Source organism: Pholis gunnellus (assembly GCF_910591455.1).
Source record: "Pholis gunnellus genome assembly, chromosome: 23".
NCBI classification, from domain to species: domain Eukaryota; kingdom Metazoa; phylum Chordata; class Actinopteri; order Perciformes; family Pholidae; genus Pholis; species Pholis gunnellus.
In genome coordinates this window covers 2,285,370-2,306,470 of record NC_136550.1, presented here as the reverse complement: position 1 = coordinate 2,306,470, position 21,101 = coordinate 2,285,370, and the positions used below count along the sequence as shown (strand labels likewise).

Here is a 21,101-nt window from a genome sequence, read left to right as displayed (position 1 = left end):
ACTGAGTCGTGTGACGTTACGTCTGCAGCTCAAAACTGTAGCCGAAAACTGTCGCTGTTTAAAAATGTGCGGCAAAATTTGACGAGCAAGGATCACGTTGGAAAACAAGATAAGAAACCGTCATGCTTGCAACCTTTTTTGGGGGTTTTGTTTGTTTGTCCTTATACACCTTACCTAAATAACCAAACTAATTCTAATTTAGAAGAAAATGAAAGAAATACATTCAATATGTTTACGTACTTTGTAGCTATTGATCAGTTAAATATGAATCCGTAAATCAGCATCCGTCAGACCTTCTGCATGTTCTCAACGTGTCAGTTTCCTCCAAAACAGTCCAAAGACATGCAGGTTTGGTTATTTGTTGACTCGTAATGTGAGCGTGAAGGGTTGTCTGTCTGCGTCAGCCCTGTGATGTCATATCTAGCTTGTGGTGCAATGACAAAGAAAGAAAGAAAAGACCTTCCTTTGAAGGGGCGCCATGGTCTAAAGAAAAGTTGGGGAACTACTGGTTTAGAGCTGAACTGTAAACACAGTGTGGGAAAAAATGATTGTGACTCAGTGCTCCGTTTGGTGGTGATTTAAGACAGGAAGGAGGCTTTACAGGGCACACAGCAATACGCCGTCTGCAGCAATACAATCTAGATGCAGTTATCTCTCCATGAGGTCTCATCTCATCCCACAATAAAGTCAGCGGCCTGTGTGCAGCTTTGTGATGTTTTTGGAAAGTTAAGTCAGATCGCAGCTACACTTGTTTCTCAGAGACGGTCTGGAGGACATCAGGGGAAAAGGGTTTGCTCTCCGGCACCGTAACGCTGTAAAATAAACCACAAGCACCGGAGAGAGCAGCTCAGAGACCAGAGAGAGAGAGAGAGAGAGAGAGAGAGAGAGAGAGAGAGAGAGAGAGAGAGAGAGAGAGAGAGAGAGAGAGAGAGAGAGAACAGAGAGAGAACTGGAAATCTAGAAATCCAGAGAGGAAGCCATAAACCATGAAGACCAAAAGAAAAGCGAGTGTGTGGTCACTGCACGGTCACTAAATGTAATTATAATACTGTATATTAGTATTTAACAATCATGTTATGTTAATGATAATTGTGTACTTCATTTTTTTTTTTATTTAATGGCACCTTGAATTGAATTTTGCAATATTTTCTTCTTTATTCAAAATATAAAATTGCAACAAAAAGCTGTTTCATTGATTCATCTGAATATTATTTGACCTATTAATTTATATAAAGTGTGAGAAAACTGAAAATGCACGTTATTTTTATTGAGAAAGAAATACTCTCATTTAAGAAGATACAATGAGTCATTTTATTGTCCTTTCTTTGCTTAAATTTCCAGAAGTGTTATTAAATTAATTTTGTGTCACCTTTTATTAATTCTACTCTTGATTTGCTACAAAGTCCTGAGGTGTCACGAGTCAAACGCAGAGAGAGCGCCCTCTGCCGGCTCATCCTGGAACTGAGGCTCAGGACAAGAATCAGAGAAGCACATCACGACATATACGATGAGCAATTTAACTTTGAACAAAGTCCTCAGGAGAGGTTTCTACTTTGCAATTACATATAGTGAAAGAAGACAAAGAAATCTCTATTCGACAACAAAAAAAAGAATATAACATGTGAGATATTAACTGCACAATATGTCTGTTTTTAGTCACTTTCCAATGGGACAAATAATGAAGAAAACATGTTAATGTCCCTTTAAATGATCTATCTGCTGTTGCTTTTCTTGCAATGTTCTGCTTTGGCAACGTGTGGCATTAGTGCCCCATGAGAGAGCACTGTTGAAACTTAAAGTGTGTGTGGGGGAGGGAGGGAGAAAAAGAGAGAGAGAGAGAGAGAGAGAGAGAGAGAGAGAGAGAGAGAGAGAGAGAGAGAGAGAGAGAGAGAAAGAGCTCCAGGGTGATGAAGAGGTTAAGCCAGCCCCCTCTTGCTGCTCTCTCCCGGTTGCAGCCCATCAGTCCACCGCTGCCTCCCTCAGCAGCTTCAGGCAGAGGCTGAACCTCCGCTTTACGCAGCAGCTGAGGACAGATCCGAACTTTTTAAACTTCCAGCTCGTGCGCCTCCTCCCCTCGCTCCTCACGAGAAGCCCCATCGTGGGCAGCAGCAGCGGACGCATGGAGATCTAACTCTGCTCCACATTTTTTTTTCTAGCTCGTTTTTTGTGCTGCTCCCTCGGATCTTTTTGTTGTTGTTGTGGTCTGCCCATGCGTCCGGGAATGCCATGGCCGCTCCGACCGCACAGCAGCAGGATTATTTCAGATCGGTGAGCAGCGAGTCCACCACCTACATGATGGTCCCGGCCGGCGGGCCGAGCGGGACGAGGCGCCGGGAGGCGCCGTCCAAGATGTGGGTGGCGATGGTGGTGATCGTGGTGGTGGTGCTGCAGATCGCCTCCACCACGGGGCTCTTCCTCTACCTGAACATGTCCATATCGCAGGTAAGAGCTGGCTGTTAAAGAGGGCTGTGACCCCGCATAGAATGCGCTCTTTTGCGCACTGATTTAGCGAGAAATGGATGCTTTTGCGTGAGGGAAAGTTTTCATGTGTGGAAGCTTCGTCCCCGCGCTCTCACTCGGAACAACAGCCTGACTGAATTTGTGAAACAATGCAATCCAGAGTTTACAAGCACTACAGACGAGAGGGAATGAGCCGGCAGCGTTTATCCAACTAAACGGGTTTAAACTGCGGACATATTGGAGCAATTTGGGTAGAAAGTAGTGCTGGTTGCCTTTAAGTCGGCTGCAGATGTTGTGTGCAGAGGTGAACTATGCAGGTCAGTTATGGAGGTGGGAGAACCCTCCTGGGCTTTTATTCAAGCCTTTTTGTATCCACTTTCTAAATATATTTCTACAACCTCCAGAGCAACAAGTCCTCCGCTGCAACATTCGCACAGCTGAGGTTTCATCGCTGCACTCTGGGTGAACACTGGGTGATCCTCTGTGCCGCTGCAGATGTGCACGTGAGTGTCGTCCCATTAGGGGGAGAAACACCAAATTAAATCAGCAGCTTCCACAGCTGTGGCTCAGTGCAGCGAGGCAGAAGTCCACTATCACATCTCTGTGCTCTGTTATGGATTTAAGGAACAGTTACTGTGATTTAAAGGCACACACACACAAACCCGAACCCTGCATATGGTTCCTGAGGCTTCGCTGGAAGTGCACATGTTGGGTCTTTTTTGACAAATCGGCGGTGGGTGAAGCTTGAAAGCGATGCTCGGGTCCCAGCGAGAGGCCAGTTTAAAGTGCAACGCTGCTCCTCCACTGCTCAGGGAATGGAAGCCGGTTGTGCCTCTTTCTCCTCATGAGTGCAGAAAAATCTGAGCATCTCTCCGACACTCTTTCCCAGGATCGTGTGGCGGCTGGAAAAGGCGAACGTGTTTCCTATTTCAGGATAAGGAAGACAAATGATACTCGAGGTTTTCTTTCAGAGGCTTTTGAGAGAGCGTTAAATGAGCAACAAGTGGAAACAGTCCAGGTATCTTTCGCTCTTTGCCGTATTGTTTTTACTCCCCATCAATAGATGCTTTTGTGTTAAGAAGACAGAAATACAGGTTGCATATACGTTATGACTCACTGCCTTACATAGCAAACTATAACAGAATGTGATTTTGTCTTAACTAATGAAAGGATTTATGCATGTGGATGAAAACTGATTTTAAATCATGCATTAGACCTTTTTTGCGTCAGAAATTCTAAATTAATTTTTCTACACGACTGTCCTGTCACGAGAGGAACTTGCCTGCTTCCAATTTACTTCCTGGCATGAAAGCAACAGATCCTGTGCATCAGCGGAGCCCGTTATAGAAATGTATTGTACGTGCTTTATTGCATTAGATCATAAGTGAATACTTCGATGTATTAGGGAAGTCAAAAGGTTAAGTTCCAGCTCCATCTCTGGGTTAGATTTCTTTTTTCGACGCGTCGGAGCCGGCAGGAAATTGCATCAGGAATAGTTTAGGGATGACACCGGAGGGAGACCGGAGGGGGAAAACACGGAGCTCTGTATCGTCTGCATGGCGAGGATTTGGGAATCCCCCCGTTCTCAAGCAGAGGCCGGCTATTTTTAAATCTGGAAACAGGCCCCATGTTCTGTGAATCGCAGTGGAGTCACCACCCCTAACAGCCTGGGCCGGTGGAGACAAAAAAGATGCTCGGAACAAATGAACGGGGCATAATGAGGAACAATGAGGAACAATGAGGAACGCTCCGGTGCTGCTGCTGCATTCACACACACACACAAACACAAACAAACACACATGTAGCCTCAATACAGAAGCTCTGGGTGGATGTTTCCCGCTGGTTCTCGTGTCTGGATGAGGCAGTTTGTGCAAACCGGTTTATTTAGATGTGAACGCGCGGACAGATTGAGAAATGCGTCTGCATTTCTAACCCCGGAGGCGTAATTAAACCCAGTGGTTGAGTCACAGCTCACAGTCGTCTAGCAGAGAGACTGAACTCAAGACCGATGTCCTGTTTAGAGGAATAATAGACCTTTTCATTGGCGTCATTGGCGTTCTGTTGCGAGGACAACAGCTTTGGTCCCAAGTTTAACTTCCTGTTAGCTGAAGCATTAACAAACACTGAAACAGGAAAAGGGCAAAAGGAGCCCATTCAGATGGTTTATGTTCCCGAGGTAAGAGCAGGAAAACCTAGCAGTTAGCTGCAAAGATAGGTAGAAATAGAACAGGAGAATGGACAAAAGACAATGGTGATTGTTGTTAGCTGTCATGGCGACAACGCATGTAAGTGGGGCCATAAAGTGCCCATTGTTTGGCTCATTGTAACCGGTGTAGCATTAAAGCACGGTGGAATTAGCAAGATAGCTTACTAGCCAGCTGTGTGCGAGCTACTTAGCTAGCTTGCTAATTCCACCGTGCTTTAATGCTACACCGGTTACATACAATGAGCCAAAACAAAGTTGTCAATCATCGCTTTAGTCCTCACCTCAGTGAGTCCACGATTTGTCGTAAGTCTGTTTAGTTCATATACAAGTTAGCCCGCTACGACGCTCCCAATGACAACGAAATAATCAGTAAAGTACATATTAGCTGCAGCCCGAAGAGATGAAACTATATCAGCTGAGTTTCAGTTGCAATGTTGCATCTTTTAATCTGCATTAAAACGGGGGTTTTCTGTGTGTGTGTGTGTGTGATTGGCATTCCATTCCTCACACTTCACCGGTCCACTTTATTATTGTTTGGGTTCACAGATAGGCTGACTCACCCCTACATGCAACAATACACCTGGTGTGTGTGTGTGTGTGTGTGTGTGTGTGTGTGGTCTGACTCACACAGAAGAAGTTTGAGCTGACTGTGGATGTTTCTTAGAGTGTGTGGTCCGTTTAGCCACCCCCAAAAAGTCTTTTTTTTTGGTCTTTTCTATCTGTGTTTGTGTGATTTAAGTGTGTTTTGACGTGTGTGATCGTACGCCGTTATCTTTGTGATAGCATGAAAACCTCCAGGCATAGAACAAATTTGTCAGGTCCACAAAGAGACAGATTTTACATTAGATAAGGTGTTAGAGTTCGGCTGAAGTTACACTATGACGTAGATAAGGTAACCAGCCTTATTAGAGCGCCTCAGTTCTTTGACAACCAAATAATTACATTTTGAACGCTTATTGTTAACAAAATGATTAACAGACAGATCGATAAAGCAATTAGCAGATTCATTCATAGTCAAAATGTACAGTTATTTACAGCTAGAGATCCAGCAGACATTTGCCCTCCAAAAGTGGCATTTGTAATCAGGTTCAAAAGCTGCATTCTCTCTAGTGTCCACCAGGGGGCGACTCCTCTGGTTGTATAGAAGTCTATGAGAAAATGACTCTACTTCTCTCTTGATTTATTACCTCAGTAAACATTGTAAACATGAGTTTATGGTCTCAATCTCTAGTTTCAAGTCTTCTTCAATACAGCATGATGTTCATTTAGTAAATGATGGTCCATTTAGAGTCAAACAGACCATAAAGCAGGGGATGCTTTAGGGGCGGGGCTACTTTGTGATTGACAGGTCGCTACCACTTTCACAGTGTGTTTTCACTTCATGAACTGTAACATGTTGGTCGCCTAGAAATGTCTTCATTCGGTTGTACTTAGCTCCACCCTCTGGTGTCACTTCTGGTTGCTAAAAACCAAGATGGCGACGGCCAAAATGCCCAACTCAAGGCTTCAAAAACAGCAGTCCACAAAAACCAATGGGTGACGTCACAGTGAATACGTCTACTTCCTACATACAGTCTATGGTCAACCTCCGTATTTCAACTTTAACTCTACATTTTACTGTCAAATCAAGACAGAAATCCCCTTTATTTAAGAGTTAAAATCTGTGTACGTGTCAATAATGTCTGCAAACAAATATTGCTTTGATTCCTCTGTGGGATTTCCCTTTATAAAGACAACGCCTGACAAAGAGCCAGACAGGAAACACGAGCAGAGAGATGAAATGCAACAAACGTCCCTCGGCTAGAATCGATCCATCGTTGTCGCCTCTTTAACCACCGGTCCACATATCGCTTGAATTGCCTCACATGACCTCCGCTGCTTCTTCGGTCGCTGCCTAAGTGTTTATTGTGACATAACATCATAAGAAAAGCTCCCTGCTGACCTAAAACGTCTGCACGCGGAGCGAAGATACCTGCTAGAAAATAGCGTTGGTGGTCATCTCCATCCACACACACACACACAGTCATTTCTCAGTCCTCCCTCCTTGTGTGGCCTCAGCTGTTGTTGCCAAGAAATGTCCGCCGCTACCTCCTATAGCGCCGTATAGAACAGTATAGGCCTGTTGCGGTGTATTTATCCCAGCGTTTCACACTGGATCGGGTTTTATTGGTGGAGGTGGAGGTCGGCGTTACTCTTAGAGGATCAATGGATGTCGTATAGCAAGAGTGGCTGTGTGTGCTGAGGGGGGGGTCATGCAACACGTGTGCATTACAGGGGGGGGGGGATGTCTTCATCATCAGATACCAATTTAGACTCAAATCATGTCCCACACTGCAAATATTTAGATTTAATTTAAAGCTTCTAATATAAACCTCCAACACCAGACTCCGTTGCCAAAATACACATTTTCCGGCCTCTCTCTTCCTCACACCTTCCTTCTTTCCTTCTCTCTCCCTGTCTCCCCCCCCCCCCCCCCCTGCAGTCTCTGTGTGTTATGGTTCAAGTCCAAATCGGAGAATCGAGTTACAGTCAGTTTTAGGGCTCTTGGGGGGAGGGAGGACGAATTTTTCAGGAGTGACACACAAGCAGTTCTTTTCTTTTGCTTTTTACGGAGGTTAGGAGCGGAGACGTTAAGTGATTCTTTGGCAGTGGATGTGTGTGTGTGCGCGCATCTAAACAGGCCCTGGGCCGCTCTCCAGAGTTACTCGAGGTGTTTATGTGGGTGTAACACACAAAAAGAACAAGGCACGGTTAATGGGAGAAGGTGAAAGACATATACTTGGCCTTATTTCGCCTTCATGTCTCAATGAAGACGACGAGGCCAAAACTGACAACTGAGTAATCCCAGAGTAACCGACACTTTATTAAAGATTTTTAATTTACAATCCTCCAAACTGCCATTTAGAGGAGATGTACGTTTGTTTTATGCATGTTTTATTGAAAACACAAACACATGTTAACTACTTTATAAATGAGACTAAATCAATGCATTCAGGTGGAGTTAAGACTCTTATTTCTTTCCTCTGATCAGTGAAACAAACAGAACGTACGCTAGTGTTTCATATTAGAGTCAACGTTATCAGAGCAATACGGCTCAAAGGTGTTCTCTGCAGATATAAAAGATAAAACTCTGAAGAATCTCCGTGGTTTTGTTGCTAAAACAATAATAAGAGTTGGAAAAAAAATAATAACAAAACCAGCTCAGCCAGAAGCAGTCTTAAGGTCGGCTCTTCATATTTGGGCGCGACGTGCAGACGTTTCTTGTAAACACTCGTCATAGCAGAAACGCACGCACAGACCTGTTGTTACTGCAGCCGCTCTGCTAACGTGCTAACGTGCTAACAGACTGTTCACTCGTCGTTGTTGTTGCTGTTCAAAGATTGGACAATAAACTTGGAGATACACGGTTGTGATTGGCCCGTCCGAATCCAGGATATGTAGGTTTGTTAGAGGTCGTTGTAGCAACGCTGGAAGGGGAACCTAGAGCATCACAGTTTGGATCTTAGGAGCACTGACGGTTAAGCGTCGGTATATTGACGAGGTGTTGCGGAATCCCCTTAAGTTTGGTGGGCGAAGCTCTCCGATTGTCTGATACATGTCATCGTTAAACCAACAAAAAGGCACGTCCTGATTCGATTTCCTGCTAATGATGATGATGATTACACTTGATGATGAGGTTCTTTAATTAGACTTTTAAAACCTGAACTGGATCCTACATTTCTTTGCCTTTTTCCAAACATTTGAAAGCTCCCTTTCGAGCCAAACAAGACAAAACCCAAATGTTTTCACAAGCTGAGAAGTACTCCTCCTGACGGGGAAACGGTGTGAAATTGAGAGCAAATGGTGAATCAGAATACTTAAAGATTTAAACTCTGATGAAGTCTTCTGTGGCTCCTATTTTTTACAAACTCATGTCGTGCATTGGAGCAGGATTTAAACCCAAAGTTCTATATTTCAAATTCCCCAAAGTCTCCCAAAAGACCAAATATGTCAGCTTCAATTTAAAGCAAATGTGTGAAATCCAGTATATTTAAATTTGAATAAATGTTATAGCTGTTGGCATCTTGGGTTTGAATACTTGAAGTGTTATGAATATATCTGATCTAATACTGTGTTTTCTAAAAGATAAACATAAAGGGGGAAAGTCGAGAATTTAAGAAGTTAAAAGTTTTAACAAAACATGTCTTTTACAGTGTGCACGCAGCACCCAGAAGCAGACATTTATTTTGCTCTTAAAAATCTAAAATTGTGTGTTTGAGCCTTAATCTGCAACCTTTGTGCGCATCAACTTTGCTCCCAATCTTTCCTGTTTCTGTAATATCTAACCCCCCCCCCCCCCCCCCCTCACATAAAAATGTTAAGGACCCCCGAGACAAGATTTCTAGCAAATGAGGTAATAAAAGTTAGCAAACATGGTGTTTCCTCACCACAAAGTGTCTCATAAATGGTGGAAGATGGAGAGTTGCAACACAGAGATCATTCGTAAGTAAAAAAAATAAATAAGCGAGGACGGGAGAGGAGTCTGTTGCTGTGCATTACGTCATCTGATGGACTGCAGATCCACACACACACACACACACACACACACACACACACACACACACGACCTTGGTTCAGCAGCTTGACACGTGAAAACAGGATATTTGTGTTCCCACGTTGGAATGCTCATTAGGATGTGGCTACAGCTGTGTGTGTCTGCCTACAGCTGGCACTGTGTTATCACTCTTGTGTGCTCAGTCAACACGGCTATGAAGCGCTGATGAGCTATTTTGGGGCGCTAATGGACGTCTGCTACATGCGGTGTGACTGATATCGGTGCCGCTGTCTGTGCACATGGCAGCACCTGTTTTCACTCTTATGAGATATCTTCATAGCGCGTTGACTGCTGAGTCAGCTGAATATCTGTGCTCTGCATATATTCGTGTCAGCTTTTTGTGAGTCACCGTCTCCGGCTGATGACACCCTGTAGTGATGTAATGAACTGTGCGTGTGAAAGCTTTCTGTTTCGGATTGTTTACATTTTATTTTTTCCCGCTCATGCTAAAAAAAAAAAAAAAAAAAAGAGACGTGATAAAACGGTGAAAGACGAGTACAACCGGTAAGATAAACTCCTATTAATGATATAAAGCGTTAAAAACGTAAAAGTAAAGACGTCAGACGACTCATTCCAGCTCTAGAAGGAAAGTTCTGGTTAAAAAATCAAGACTTGTGCGACGAAAAGGAGGAAAGAAAGTGAAATATTACTGAGCTGAACATAAAACCACAGGAAGTAGAGACGTCTTAATTCATCAGTCCAACAACTTTATCAGAATCATAATAAAAAGAATTTAAATAAAAACAGCTGATATACTTTCCCCACAGTAAGAAACAACAAACACTGTGGTCTATCTGAACCTGAAATAAGAGTTTGTTGGTTTGTTGTTTAGTAAAAACAGACCTTGGAGCCGACGCGTCAGCTTTTTAAAAATAAAAAATAAAAACGACGCCGTGCAGAATGATTGAGTTCAGGTAGATGAGCCTCTGGAAAGCGATTTAATAAATGGGTGGTGTTGCCAGAAAACAGATGGTGAAAGATATAATGGATATAAATGGGAGCGTGGACCGTTCTTCTATGTGTTGACCCCTCCTCCAATGAAACGTCCTTCCTCATCTCACATCTCCCCTGTAGGAGCCCCATGTGGCTCCCATCATATGGAAACCAAACCCCCCCCCGACTCAGTGTGTGCGTATCGTATCAAAGCAGAGGCGAGCTGTGTCGCCCTGTTGGAACATGTCCAATCGGTCCAAGGATAGACGTTGGGTTTGAGTTATGGGGGGGGGGGACGAGGATATTTGAAAGGGAAAATTGGTATTCGATGTTTTTCTAAAGGTTGCTTTGTGATTCCAACATAGTTTGCCAGGTTTTCTTGCAGGATAATTTTCATACAATATTGCAAAGATTTAAAAACTATCCATCAAAGGCTGCATCTCCTGTAACACCTGGAATCACTGAGCGCACAACTCAGGTTATGTCACATGTCAAACTCCCCGAGTTCAACAATTTAGATGTTAGCTTTGGTTTCAGGTTCTCACTTTTTTCCTTTCAAGTGACAGCAAAGTTTTCTGGACTATATGTGACATCGTGTGTAGAACAAACCATCAATCTGTTAATCCAGAACCAACATTCTGCAGGTTAATTGATAACCAATATACAGTTAATTGTTAGCAAAGAACAAGCTTGTGCTGTGGTGATAATGCCACACGGTGGTTACAGAACAGAACTAGGAAAAGAAAAGATGTGTGTGTGTGTGTGTGTGTGTGTGTGTGTGTGTGATTAGTGGTTGATTGGATGGAAAGTTCTCGTCGGTCTAACGTGATCTGACCCTGGGAATGGGCACACATCTCTGTCCTGGGCACAAGAAGGAGGGCTTGTTAGTGTCAGTTGAAAATCTGTCCAATCCAAGTACACACACACACACACACACACACACACACACACACACACACACACACACACACACACACACACGCTTGTTCTCTCTCTGATATCAGCATTCGACTCTCTCAGTAACAGAACCCTCCCGTCAGCTCTCATTTCTGTACCAATTAAACAACCGAACTGAACTCTTTTCTCCCTCCAAGATTATCTTTTCCATCTTTCCATCCACTCGTGTCCCACTTCCACAGCCTCCTCCGTGAACCGCGGTGTTGGCCGTCCCTTTGTCTCATCCACTGTCGAGAACAACTTTTAATGAAAGCATACCCGAAGCCCATCATCGCTCGCTTTTGTATAGATCCGAGAAAGCCACAGAAAAACATGATCGCTGATGTTTCACTTCCTCAGCCCTCCGTCGAGCTCCAGACCGCCGTTAGTTTTTTTGGCTTAGCGACTCACAACGTAACACTGAGTGGTTAGAGGCTTGTTAGGTTCTTGGGGCGATCGCAGGTCATCCGTGACTCGGTGAATCAAACCCTGAGCGGGGATTTGGCTTCGTCTGCAGCTGCTGAATGGAAAACCTTCATTAAAAGAAAAGCTCTGGGAAAAGGAGGGAAGACTTTGAGTTTTTTGGTTAAAAGTCTGGAGAGTTTCAGACGTTGGCTCCGTCGCTAAATCACGGCGCCGTAACTTTAGCCGTAACAGTTTAGATTAGAAGTTGGACGAACGAGTCGGACAATTGATGTTGTTTAGATCTGCGTCAGAACGAGTCATCGTTGATGAGAAGAAGGCAATCATCGGCCTCTGGAATTCAAGGCGTCTTAAACTAAAGCTCAGTCGTAGCTGGCGAGGATCTAAATCAGTGGAAAAATAGGCCGAACAATAGTGAACGAAGAGTTTTCAACCAGTTAAACCGCAAGAAAATGTGTGTTTATAGACCAGCACTATTAAACGTTTGACCTCACAGGAGTTTAACACATTGCCTAAGTGCCAACTTAAAATAGTATAATGAAGTGTGTAATTAGAGGCACAACAGGCCAAATACTGGGTTCTGCTTCGGGGCCTGGAGGCCCACTTAGAAGATTAGGATGCAAATGTAAATCTTGTAAGTCTTATATTTCCTGTTTCGAGAGGTCGAGACGGAGGTGATGTCACTAAACTAGACATCTATGTTTGAACGACGATGTGCAACGTCCACACAGGAGTTTGGCCAAATCACCGTTTACCCAGAGGACATAAATGCCAACATACTGTACTTGTTTGGACTAAAACGACAGAAGTCCAGCTACTGCACACTGATGTCTTGGCCCCTTGTGTGAGGAGATAAACATCTTGTATGAAAGGTTATGAAAACATGTGTCTGATGGAGTATTGAGTTTCTCTGCCGTCCAAAAAGAAAGAAGAAACCCCCCCCCCCCCCCCCCCCCCCCCAGATCTCAGGCTTTGTTGCTTCCAAAATATTATGACTAGAGCGGGATAGCTGAGACAAATGGAGATTGTGACCACGAGAGGTTGAAAAGGCTATTTTTAAGTCACAATGGTTTATTTTAGTTGAGGACAAAGACTTCTCTGAGACTTCTTGGGCAGAATGTTGAAGTTAAGTTGCTAATCATCCTGCGGGGGACGTGAACGTCTCCACCAGATTTCATGGTAATCCATCTGATCTTCGTGGACGGAGTTTAGTCGACAGTAAGAACCGGATTAACTTCCTGCTTTAGATTCTCAGAGAGGCGAAAGGTATTTCTTTGGCAGATAACAGAATAAGTAGCAAAGAATCCCATCGGGGAGATTGCAGACAGGTTTTTCCTTTTTAGGAGTTGGCAAAAAAAAGCGAAGGCAGCGCTCATGAGACGTTCAAGATGTTTCTCAACACGCTGCACAAAATGCGTGATGATGGCTTTGATTAAATGCATTAAAAAAAGGGCCGACACGCTAACAGATAGCAGCCGCCGAAAAAGCCTTTTGAGCCGCGTTAAATGCTGCAAATCAATCTGTTTTCTCACCGAACGAAGCTCGACCGATTCAAGTCACGACTGAAATGAGCAACACGTTTTTAGATAATGAAGGAAACGAAGGGGATCCGTTCAATTTGAGTCTCCATAATGGGAGTTAACTAATTTTTTCCTGACCCGTCCGAACCGTTTAACATCGCTCACGAGACTTTCAAAGAGGATTCGGAGCCTCGTGATCAGTCACGGTGACGGCTCACGATAACCTTTGACCTCGCTGTCATTTTGAGAGTTATCTGCATTATTAGCATTTCTAATAAATGTTTAAATCGCTCCTTACAGTGGTGACTCTTTTTCTAGTGTTACAACCCCTGATGATAGATATCCTTCTACAGATATTAGCATTTAGTTTGAATATTTCATAGTAACGCAGGAAACTGAAGCTTAAAATTTCACGTAAACATAAGCGATCATACATTTTTTTGTATATTAAGTGTTTTGTGTAGAAGAAGTATGTCATTTTGAGAAAATTGCTCAAATATTTGGACTTGTTTTGGTACAATGACCCTAAATAAGTTACTATATTATTTGTACCTTATGTATAATATAAAGAAAACAACCTTATGTTTCCTCTCTGGCTGCTTGTTTTAACTTTGCCATGTTGAGCATTATATGAACATCAAATGCATCGGTAAGCACTAGTTCCTTCCTTGTTTTTTTTTACATTTCTAAAAATAATTCTAACCTTTTGTCTTAGAAATAACCATTCATGGGCATTCTTGTGGGAACGTCTGGTCCCCACCAGAGAAAACACAGATCGGCTGCAATCTCTGAGAACAATAACACTTGTAAAGGCCTCGCTTGAGTCATAGCTGCACAAACACAACCACATTTACTGAGACTTTTGTTGCCCACCCATGCTGGACCTGCCCACCCACCAGCACCCAGAGGACCCCACAGCAGCACGCCGACCTAAAACCGCTTCAACCGCATCGTGTGTTCCTTTGGTCGAGCGTTCACCTTCGTCTCCACGCTGTAAGTTTCCCAAATGTGATCATCCGGTGGTGGAAAATATCATCTGGAATTAAAGTGTTATTGTAAGAGGCAGACTTGCTAAGTGGCTCATTGGACGAAAGCTAAAACCAGTTGTTAATCCTATCAGAGCGACAGCTAAATACCTGAAGGATACCTAAACGGACCACTAATGATCTCCAGCTGTTCGCCTTGTTTGGATTCGGTTGGCACGGAGCGACCATTAGCCTCAATTCACAGCTGGCATAGAAGTCCACACGTCAGGACAGATTACATCAACGTCAACGGGACCCGATGGGTCAGGAGAAGCAGCTTTCTTCTGTCTGAATCGGTTTCTCTTCCCACAATCCACCAGGTTGCCAATCGGATTGTTCTTCTTGTGACCGGTTAATATTTAGCAGGTGTCGCTGATAAAATAGACGACACAAAGGCCTGAAAGAGAAAAGCCAGGTGTGTCCTTGATAACAGCCTGGGTGTGTTTACTTATATTATGTGTTACTTTTTACTCGGTGCACTATTTGCCGGTCGTCCCTTAATGCGTTTGAAGTTCCATTTGTTAAACTTGGAAATGATTGAGTTGCTCCATTAGTTTGGCAGCAGCTCATCTATCCTCCTTTTAAATCTTTCTTTGTCTCTCTCACATCAACCTCGTCGCCCGGAGCGTTTTTCTTTCGTCGGTATTTGCGCACAGGTGACTGAGACTAACTGGAAAGTCCTGACCTCTTTCTTGCTCTCGTCTTTTTCTTTTTTCCTCTTCCTCGTTTCGAGCCAGATGACAGGAATCAGAAACTTAACCCTTGGAACGAGAGTGAAAGTTTTTACGGTCGGCTCTTTAATTCCTAGTGCCACTAACTTAGATAAGGCAGCTCACACTCCCATAAACCGTTTACAGGAAACTTTGTATCAACCTAAACAGCAGGATTCTCAATTGTCTTTACGGGCGACAAGGAAGTTAAAAGAGAAAAGGAAGAAATGACCGGAATATCAGCAGGCAGGTCCACCCTTTCTTCAAACTTTATTTAAGCTGGACGCAATCCAAAACAGCAAAAACTGACAAAGAGAGGTCATGGTTCCACACGCGAGGGCTGGGAGTGGTACGCCGCTGCCCTGCTGCTGTGGGATCATTAACGCCGGCTCCTGCAATCATTTGCATTGACGCAAACACGCAAGCATGCAAACACAAACACGTAGCGTGCACAGATTTGCGGTGAAGCTTCGCAGGTAAAAACAAACATATAAAAATCCCGTCGGATCACTTGCAGCATTCCTCCCCACAATGGAAAGCGAAATTGTTTTAACACACGCGCACAAACAAACACATCGAGCAGGACGCAAAGAGAGGGAAACTGCCTGCAAGTAATTCCATTAATGCCTCTTAAGCAGGAGCAGACGTATCTTTTAGACTGATTTCATCATGGGTTGGGTGAAAGCATGTGCGGGCCATATGTTTGCATGTCTTTTTTAGAAGTATGTAGAACAATCACTACCTGCAGCTCATTACCAAATACTTTCTAATGTGTACACAGTCGCGGTTTGTTTGCGGTGATGTAAAGCTGGAGGAAGGCGGTGTATCGTTGGAGTCACTGGGAAAAAATTCTATAATAACCCTTCAGTTTATTGTGATTTAAGCGGTGTAAGAAAAAAACAAAAAACAGACTTCTGCGTCTCCTTTTGGCTCCGTATTTTAAGCGTCGGAAAATCTAGGGTGTGGTTGGGAGACTTCGGCCAATTGCAGGTCATTTCAGAGAGAGGGTGTTCTCTGATTGGCTGTTCTACAAATGCACCTCTCCTCAGGTGGTGAAAGCCAGATTCAACGACGGAGTATCCTGCAAGAAAAGTCGCTATTCCAGCTTATCTACACTGCAAAGCAACCACAGAAAAGAGGTAGAAGGAGAGTCTGACAATAAACGCGTGTCAATATGAAAAATAATATAAAAATAAACTGCCTCCGCCAACTATAAAGTGCTCCAAAAGAAAACTTTGAAGACTTAAGATGCCAGATCATGTGATCTTGTTCGTGGTCCTGCTTCAGTTTTCCCCTACAGCTGTTTTATTTGTGGGCTGATCAGATTTGTGTTAGGCTCTTTCAACATGCATGTAGTCTTTGTTTTGATTTTGTGATACAAATCAGTTCCTGAGTGGATCTATTCTTTATCTTTCCCACAACCAACAAGTTAAAACAACTCGCCCAACGGGGGCTTTACCTCCGGCTACAGCTGCGACCGCTGCTTACACGTGCAGCGATAAAACGCTGAGCGCTTAACTGCAGAGAGACGTACGGACGCACCGTCCGTCCCCTTTAATGTCCAAAAAGGGCAGAAAGCGAGGTTCAAAGACGGGATTTTTGAGTGAGGATATCGTGAGGAAACACATTGACATCAACACATTGAAATCTATTGGCGAACACGATATCTTAATTATCCTCTCATTTTGGAACGACGCCTCTAAACGTCATCTATGAATCACGCATGAATCACGAGCTTGTTGTTTTAACTGTTTCGCTTTCTCTTCGACTCACGAGTAGAATGTGTTTTTGTGAAAGCGTCGTCTTGACCTTGACAAAGCCGACTCATCTCTGCATGTTAAGGCACCTGCAGACCAAACACGCATTCCCAGATGACTGGTGTTTCAAGGAAAGACAAGCGAGCCATTGAGAAGAGGGGGGGGGGGGGGGAGTTGAGGATTAGTTGGTTTTTTTTGATCACCTTGAGGCTCCGGACGTCCTCGTATTTCACGATGAACGGCGATTTGAGGATCAATTTCCAAAGCCTGTTTATTCACAGTAACAATTATTTACACACCAGACCTGCAGTCCTGTCACAAGCAATCAATAGTGAGGCGGATTGAGACGTAAACCCGAAGCGTTGGCTGTCATTAGGTGCACTTTTCTTCTTTTTTTGGATAATGTCTCTTGTCTTTGTCTGTAATGTGCTTCCTTGAGGCAAACTGATGAAGGCATGTGAGGTCGGGCCAGGACGCATGTGGTTTCTGATCCCTAATCTTCTAATGATTACTCCTTTGGCTAACTAACTCCCCTGAAAGCTGTTTGTATGTGTGCTGGGCTCTGGTTGGTTCATCAAAATGGCCTTTGTTTTATTTTGTACCCAGTAAATACCTTTGTGAGTGGTTGGCAATCAAAAAAACCTCCGGTCCTGATCGCTCCTTAACGTGACGGACCGCTGAGAAAGCTGTTGGTCGTTAAAAGCAGAGCAGAGCAGCTTTAACAAGTAAATCTACGTTGGCACCGAGCCGGACGCCACAGACACCGACGCCCCGAAGGGACGAAGACACACAAACGCCGGAACAACTCATTCGTATAAACACACGCACGCACAGCACACACATGCGTTTGTCACATAAAACAACTTAATAAGGTCTCGCACTCTTGCACACACAGTGCACACCATTACCAGAAGCTCGTATGTTCATGCAAGTATACAGAAAAAAGAAAAGAAAGACGTCAACAGTCAGCCGTTTTTAACGAGCGCTTTGGTGCAGTTTTCACAAAAGAGAGTCGGATTGTAAATGACTCGCAGTGCAGACGAACAGCCAACACGGTCTCACTAACAGCCAAACTTATAAATCACCACTTCAGAAGATTACAATTCAAATTAAATTAACTGTACGGGTGTTTATGACGTCAGAGCTTTCACTGACGTTTTTTGTGGAGGTATAACTAGTATAAATAATAAGTGAATTGTTGTTTAACTTCACTGCATTCAGTCATTCTTGCATCGTGTTCATGGCTACTGATTACTGAGCGTTAGTGAGCGATGAAACATACCAATTCAAGAGATGTTGTTTCTGTGAGTCGACACTTTTCTCTCGATCGTGTTCATGTTGCTGGCCAGCTATGGAAGATCAAAACTCTGAATGATTCATTGTTTCCCCAAAAAGGTAAAACACTTGTTGATGAGCACAACACCAGAAACATTTGAAGCGTTACTAAATCAGAGGAGTTTGGTAGTGTTCATACAGAGAATGCACAGATTTTCACAATAAAGCTTTTCGTTTTAATTTTGGCATTTCTGCGCTTTTTGTCGGGAGGTTGTTTTGAAACATCTCATTGAGAAAATAGTTTTTATGTAACGATTAACAAACCGCACTGTAAGAGCTGTACGCACAGAATGTTGACGATTCATATAGAACGTTACCATGTGATTAACGTTACATATATTTTCGTTAGGTTTAGGCAACAAAAGTTGTTGGTTAAGGTTAGAAAAAAGATTTTGTTTTGCGTTATAACAACCTGATGTAACATCCTGACGCAACAACGTAACAACCTGACGCAACAACGTAACAACCTGACGCAACAACGTAACAACCTGACGCAACAACGTAACAACCTGACGCAACAACGCAACATCCTGACGCAACAACGTAACAACCTGACGTAACAACGTAACAACCTGACGCAACAACGTAACAACCTGACGCAACAACGTAACAACCTGACGCAACAACGTAACAACCTGACGTAACAACGTAACAACCTGACGTAACAACGTAACAACCTGACGCAACAACGTAACAACCTGACGTAACAACGTAACAATGTTGTCAACATTTTTCTCTCTCCTGGTGCCTGGGCTGCTACCACTACAAGGTGCTTTGGAGAGCGCAGACATTAACAGACATTTATTAAGTTCAGAATTCAAAATTGTGAGTAAATACGTTTTTCTTTCCCACAGTGAAACATGGTCAAAGTCAAGTCTTTTCCCGTTGCCTTCTATTAGTGTGCTGCTCTCCTCCTCCGGACTCTGAAGGCTGAATTACTCAGCAGGGTGTAACTCAACATGATGAAGCTGGTTCCACTGCACTTTGTGTATCCCCCTGCCTCTGTGTTTGGGTAAAGAGATTTATGTGCAGTGTCACTGCTAGCGAGGTCTGTTATTCCCCCCCCCCCAAAAAACACTCTCTTGTCTTGTCTGTTTCATCACAAAAGCAGAGAAAGTACTGAAATACAGCCAACTCTCTCCTTCTCTTTCCCTCAGTGTTCGCTGTTCATCCCCCAACACACACACACACACACACACACACACTCTTCAAAACCTCTCGCCTGTTGAGTTACGTGGCCAACTTCTCTTCTTCCTAATCCCTTCAAATGAGAGTTCTGGACTGCCAAGGAACTCCCAGACCAGCGCACACAAAATTGCAGCCGGGTTTCCAAGTAGCCCTCTGAGATATTCTTTTCAGGGTTGGGTGTCCAGCGAGGGGCCAGACAAACACACACTCTACTGCACATACACACTGAGGGGCAGGCCACACACACACACACACATAATACATATGTGCACACACTCGCATACACTCACACATGGGAGGGAACAGTGGAGCATTGTTCACTGCTTCCTGAGAGAGCTGGCATCGGGATCACAGGAGCTCCGTCAGCCCCGGACCCTCCAGTTCAGTATGGACAGCAGTGAGAGACCAGGTCCTCCGCCTAAGAGGAGCATGGACCGCTCCCACATGTGTGCAAAAAAATAATTTGTCAGAGATGAGGAGTCAGTAGAATGTATTAATACCCACACTTTGGTGTGCTGCAGTATTTCTGTGCAACCCATTAGTTTAGTTGTTTAGGTACGAGGCCGGATGTAGACCACTATCGACGTACATTAAGCTGTTTCACCTCAAAGACCACCAACATGGCCGCCTTATAGCGTCCGACGTTAAACCACCTGAGAGTAAACCAGATATGTTTAGGAATTTACAGACACACTCCTCTTTCTTTTCCTGACATCTGAGCCAAAATCAGACACAGGCACTCAACAAAGATTAACAACCAAACAGAGAGTTACGTCAGAGCTCGTCGTGTTGCTGGATGTTTTTAGCATGTGTTCGCCCGCAGCGGACTTATTGCTCAAGTCATCGGTGTCAACACGCCGCTAAGATACGGCGCTCGGTGGACGAGGAAGTATTTTATTTCAAAAGAAAAACAACTGCAAAGCAGATTATGGGCTCCTATACGATCACGTTTCCTCTGAAGACCTTCGTTTGGGAACAAAAAGATATTCATCAACTCTTTGTCGGAAAGAAGACGTTATGGTTTTACAATTCTAACAGCCGGTCAGCAAATCAATACCTGCTGTCAGCTCATTGTGGGTCGTTGAATCATCGGGGTGTAACTTGTTCCTGAAACGATAGATAACCGGGGGACAGTTTTGCAATTTTCCGTCGAAAAGGAGCTCTCAGGAGAGGAGGGGAGGGTCTTCTTCGGACCGTGTGGAGCCGTTCCAGTTGCATGCTCCCGGGGCTTGGTAATGATGAAGAGTCATTCTCTGGAGGCCTGCGTGTCTCTTCTGGCCTACTCAGTCTCCCAGAGTTTCCTCTCAGCTTTCCAACAGTTCTACTTAACCAAAAACACAATGCGTAGAAGGAAATAACTGATATTATCATCATGCAAACGTCAGTTCTTTGGCCTTAAAAGGAGAATTGGATATCGTTACGACGTATTAACATAACGCGATAGTGTCGGGATGCAACAGATCGGATCGGCACAAAAGAAAAAAGGGAGCAAATGTGACTTTTAGAGATCCCCTGATCACGCTTTTTTACCGCCGATACTAATTGCCGATCATTGATGATCCATATTGGCAGATAAAGATCGTTGTTGTTTTGTTTTGTTATAGCAGCTGATCTACAAGATTGCTAACTTTCGTTTTTTCAGCCAAAAATCATTTCCACCGCTCTGAAGTCAGGAAACCATCAAAAAGTCTCAATGTTGACCTTTTACTTTGTCACACTCATCTATATGTTGTTGCATTAGAACACAACATTCAAATGATTAGGAAATAAAGGATTGTATTTTAATTGATGAAAAAAATATGTCTGTAGTTTTATGATACATTATAAGCTACTTAGAGCTGGCGTTATGATGCTAAACGGGTCATAATCCATCTCTAATATCTAGTTATGTTGTGCTGCTAACGTTCCTCCTGTCAATTCAAACTGATTTGTTGTTCTCAGTGTGACATTATCAGGGATCGGCGGCTAGAATCCGTCACACCACTAGTCTAGTGACGAGGCTAACTGTACTGTA

General features: G+C 43.7%; 1 protein-coding gene across 2 annotated transcripts in view; it reads left to right on the top strand.

The window, feature by feature from the left end:
- The first annotated feature begins 1,960 nt into the window (after nt 1–1,960).
- Nucleotides 1,961–21,101, top strand: part of tnfsf10l (TNF superfamily member 10, like) — a 46,253-nt gene continuing 27,112 nt past the window's right edge. For both annotated transcript variants that reach the window (XM_079184793.1, XM_079184792.1), the window contains exon 1: nt 1,961–2,442. In XM_079184793.1, the coding sequence (XP_079040919.1) occupies nt 2,227–2,442 (216 nt within the window). In that variant the 5' untranslated portion in view covers nt 1,961–2,226. The remainder of the gene's footprint in view (nt 2,443–21,101) is intronic.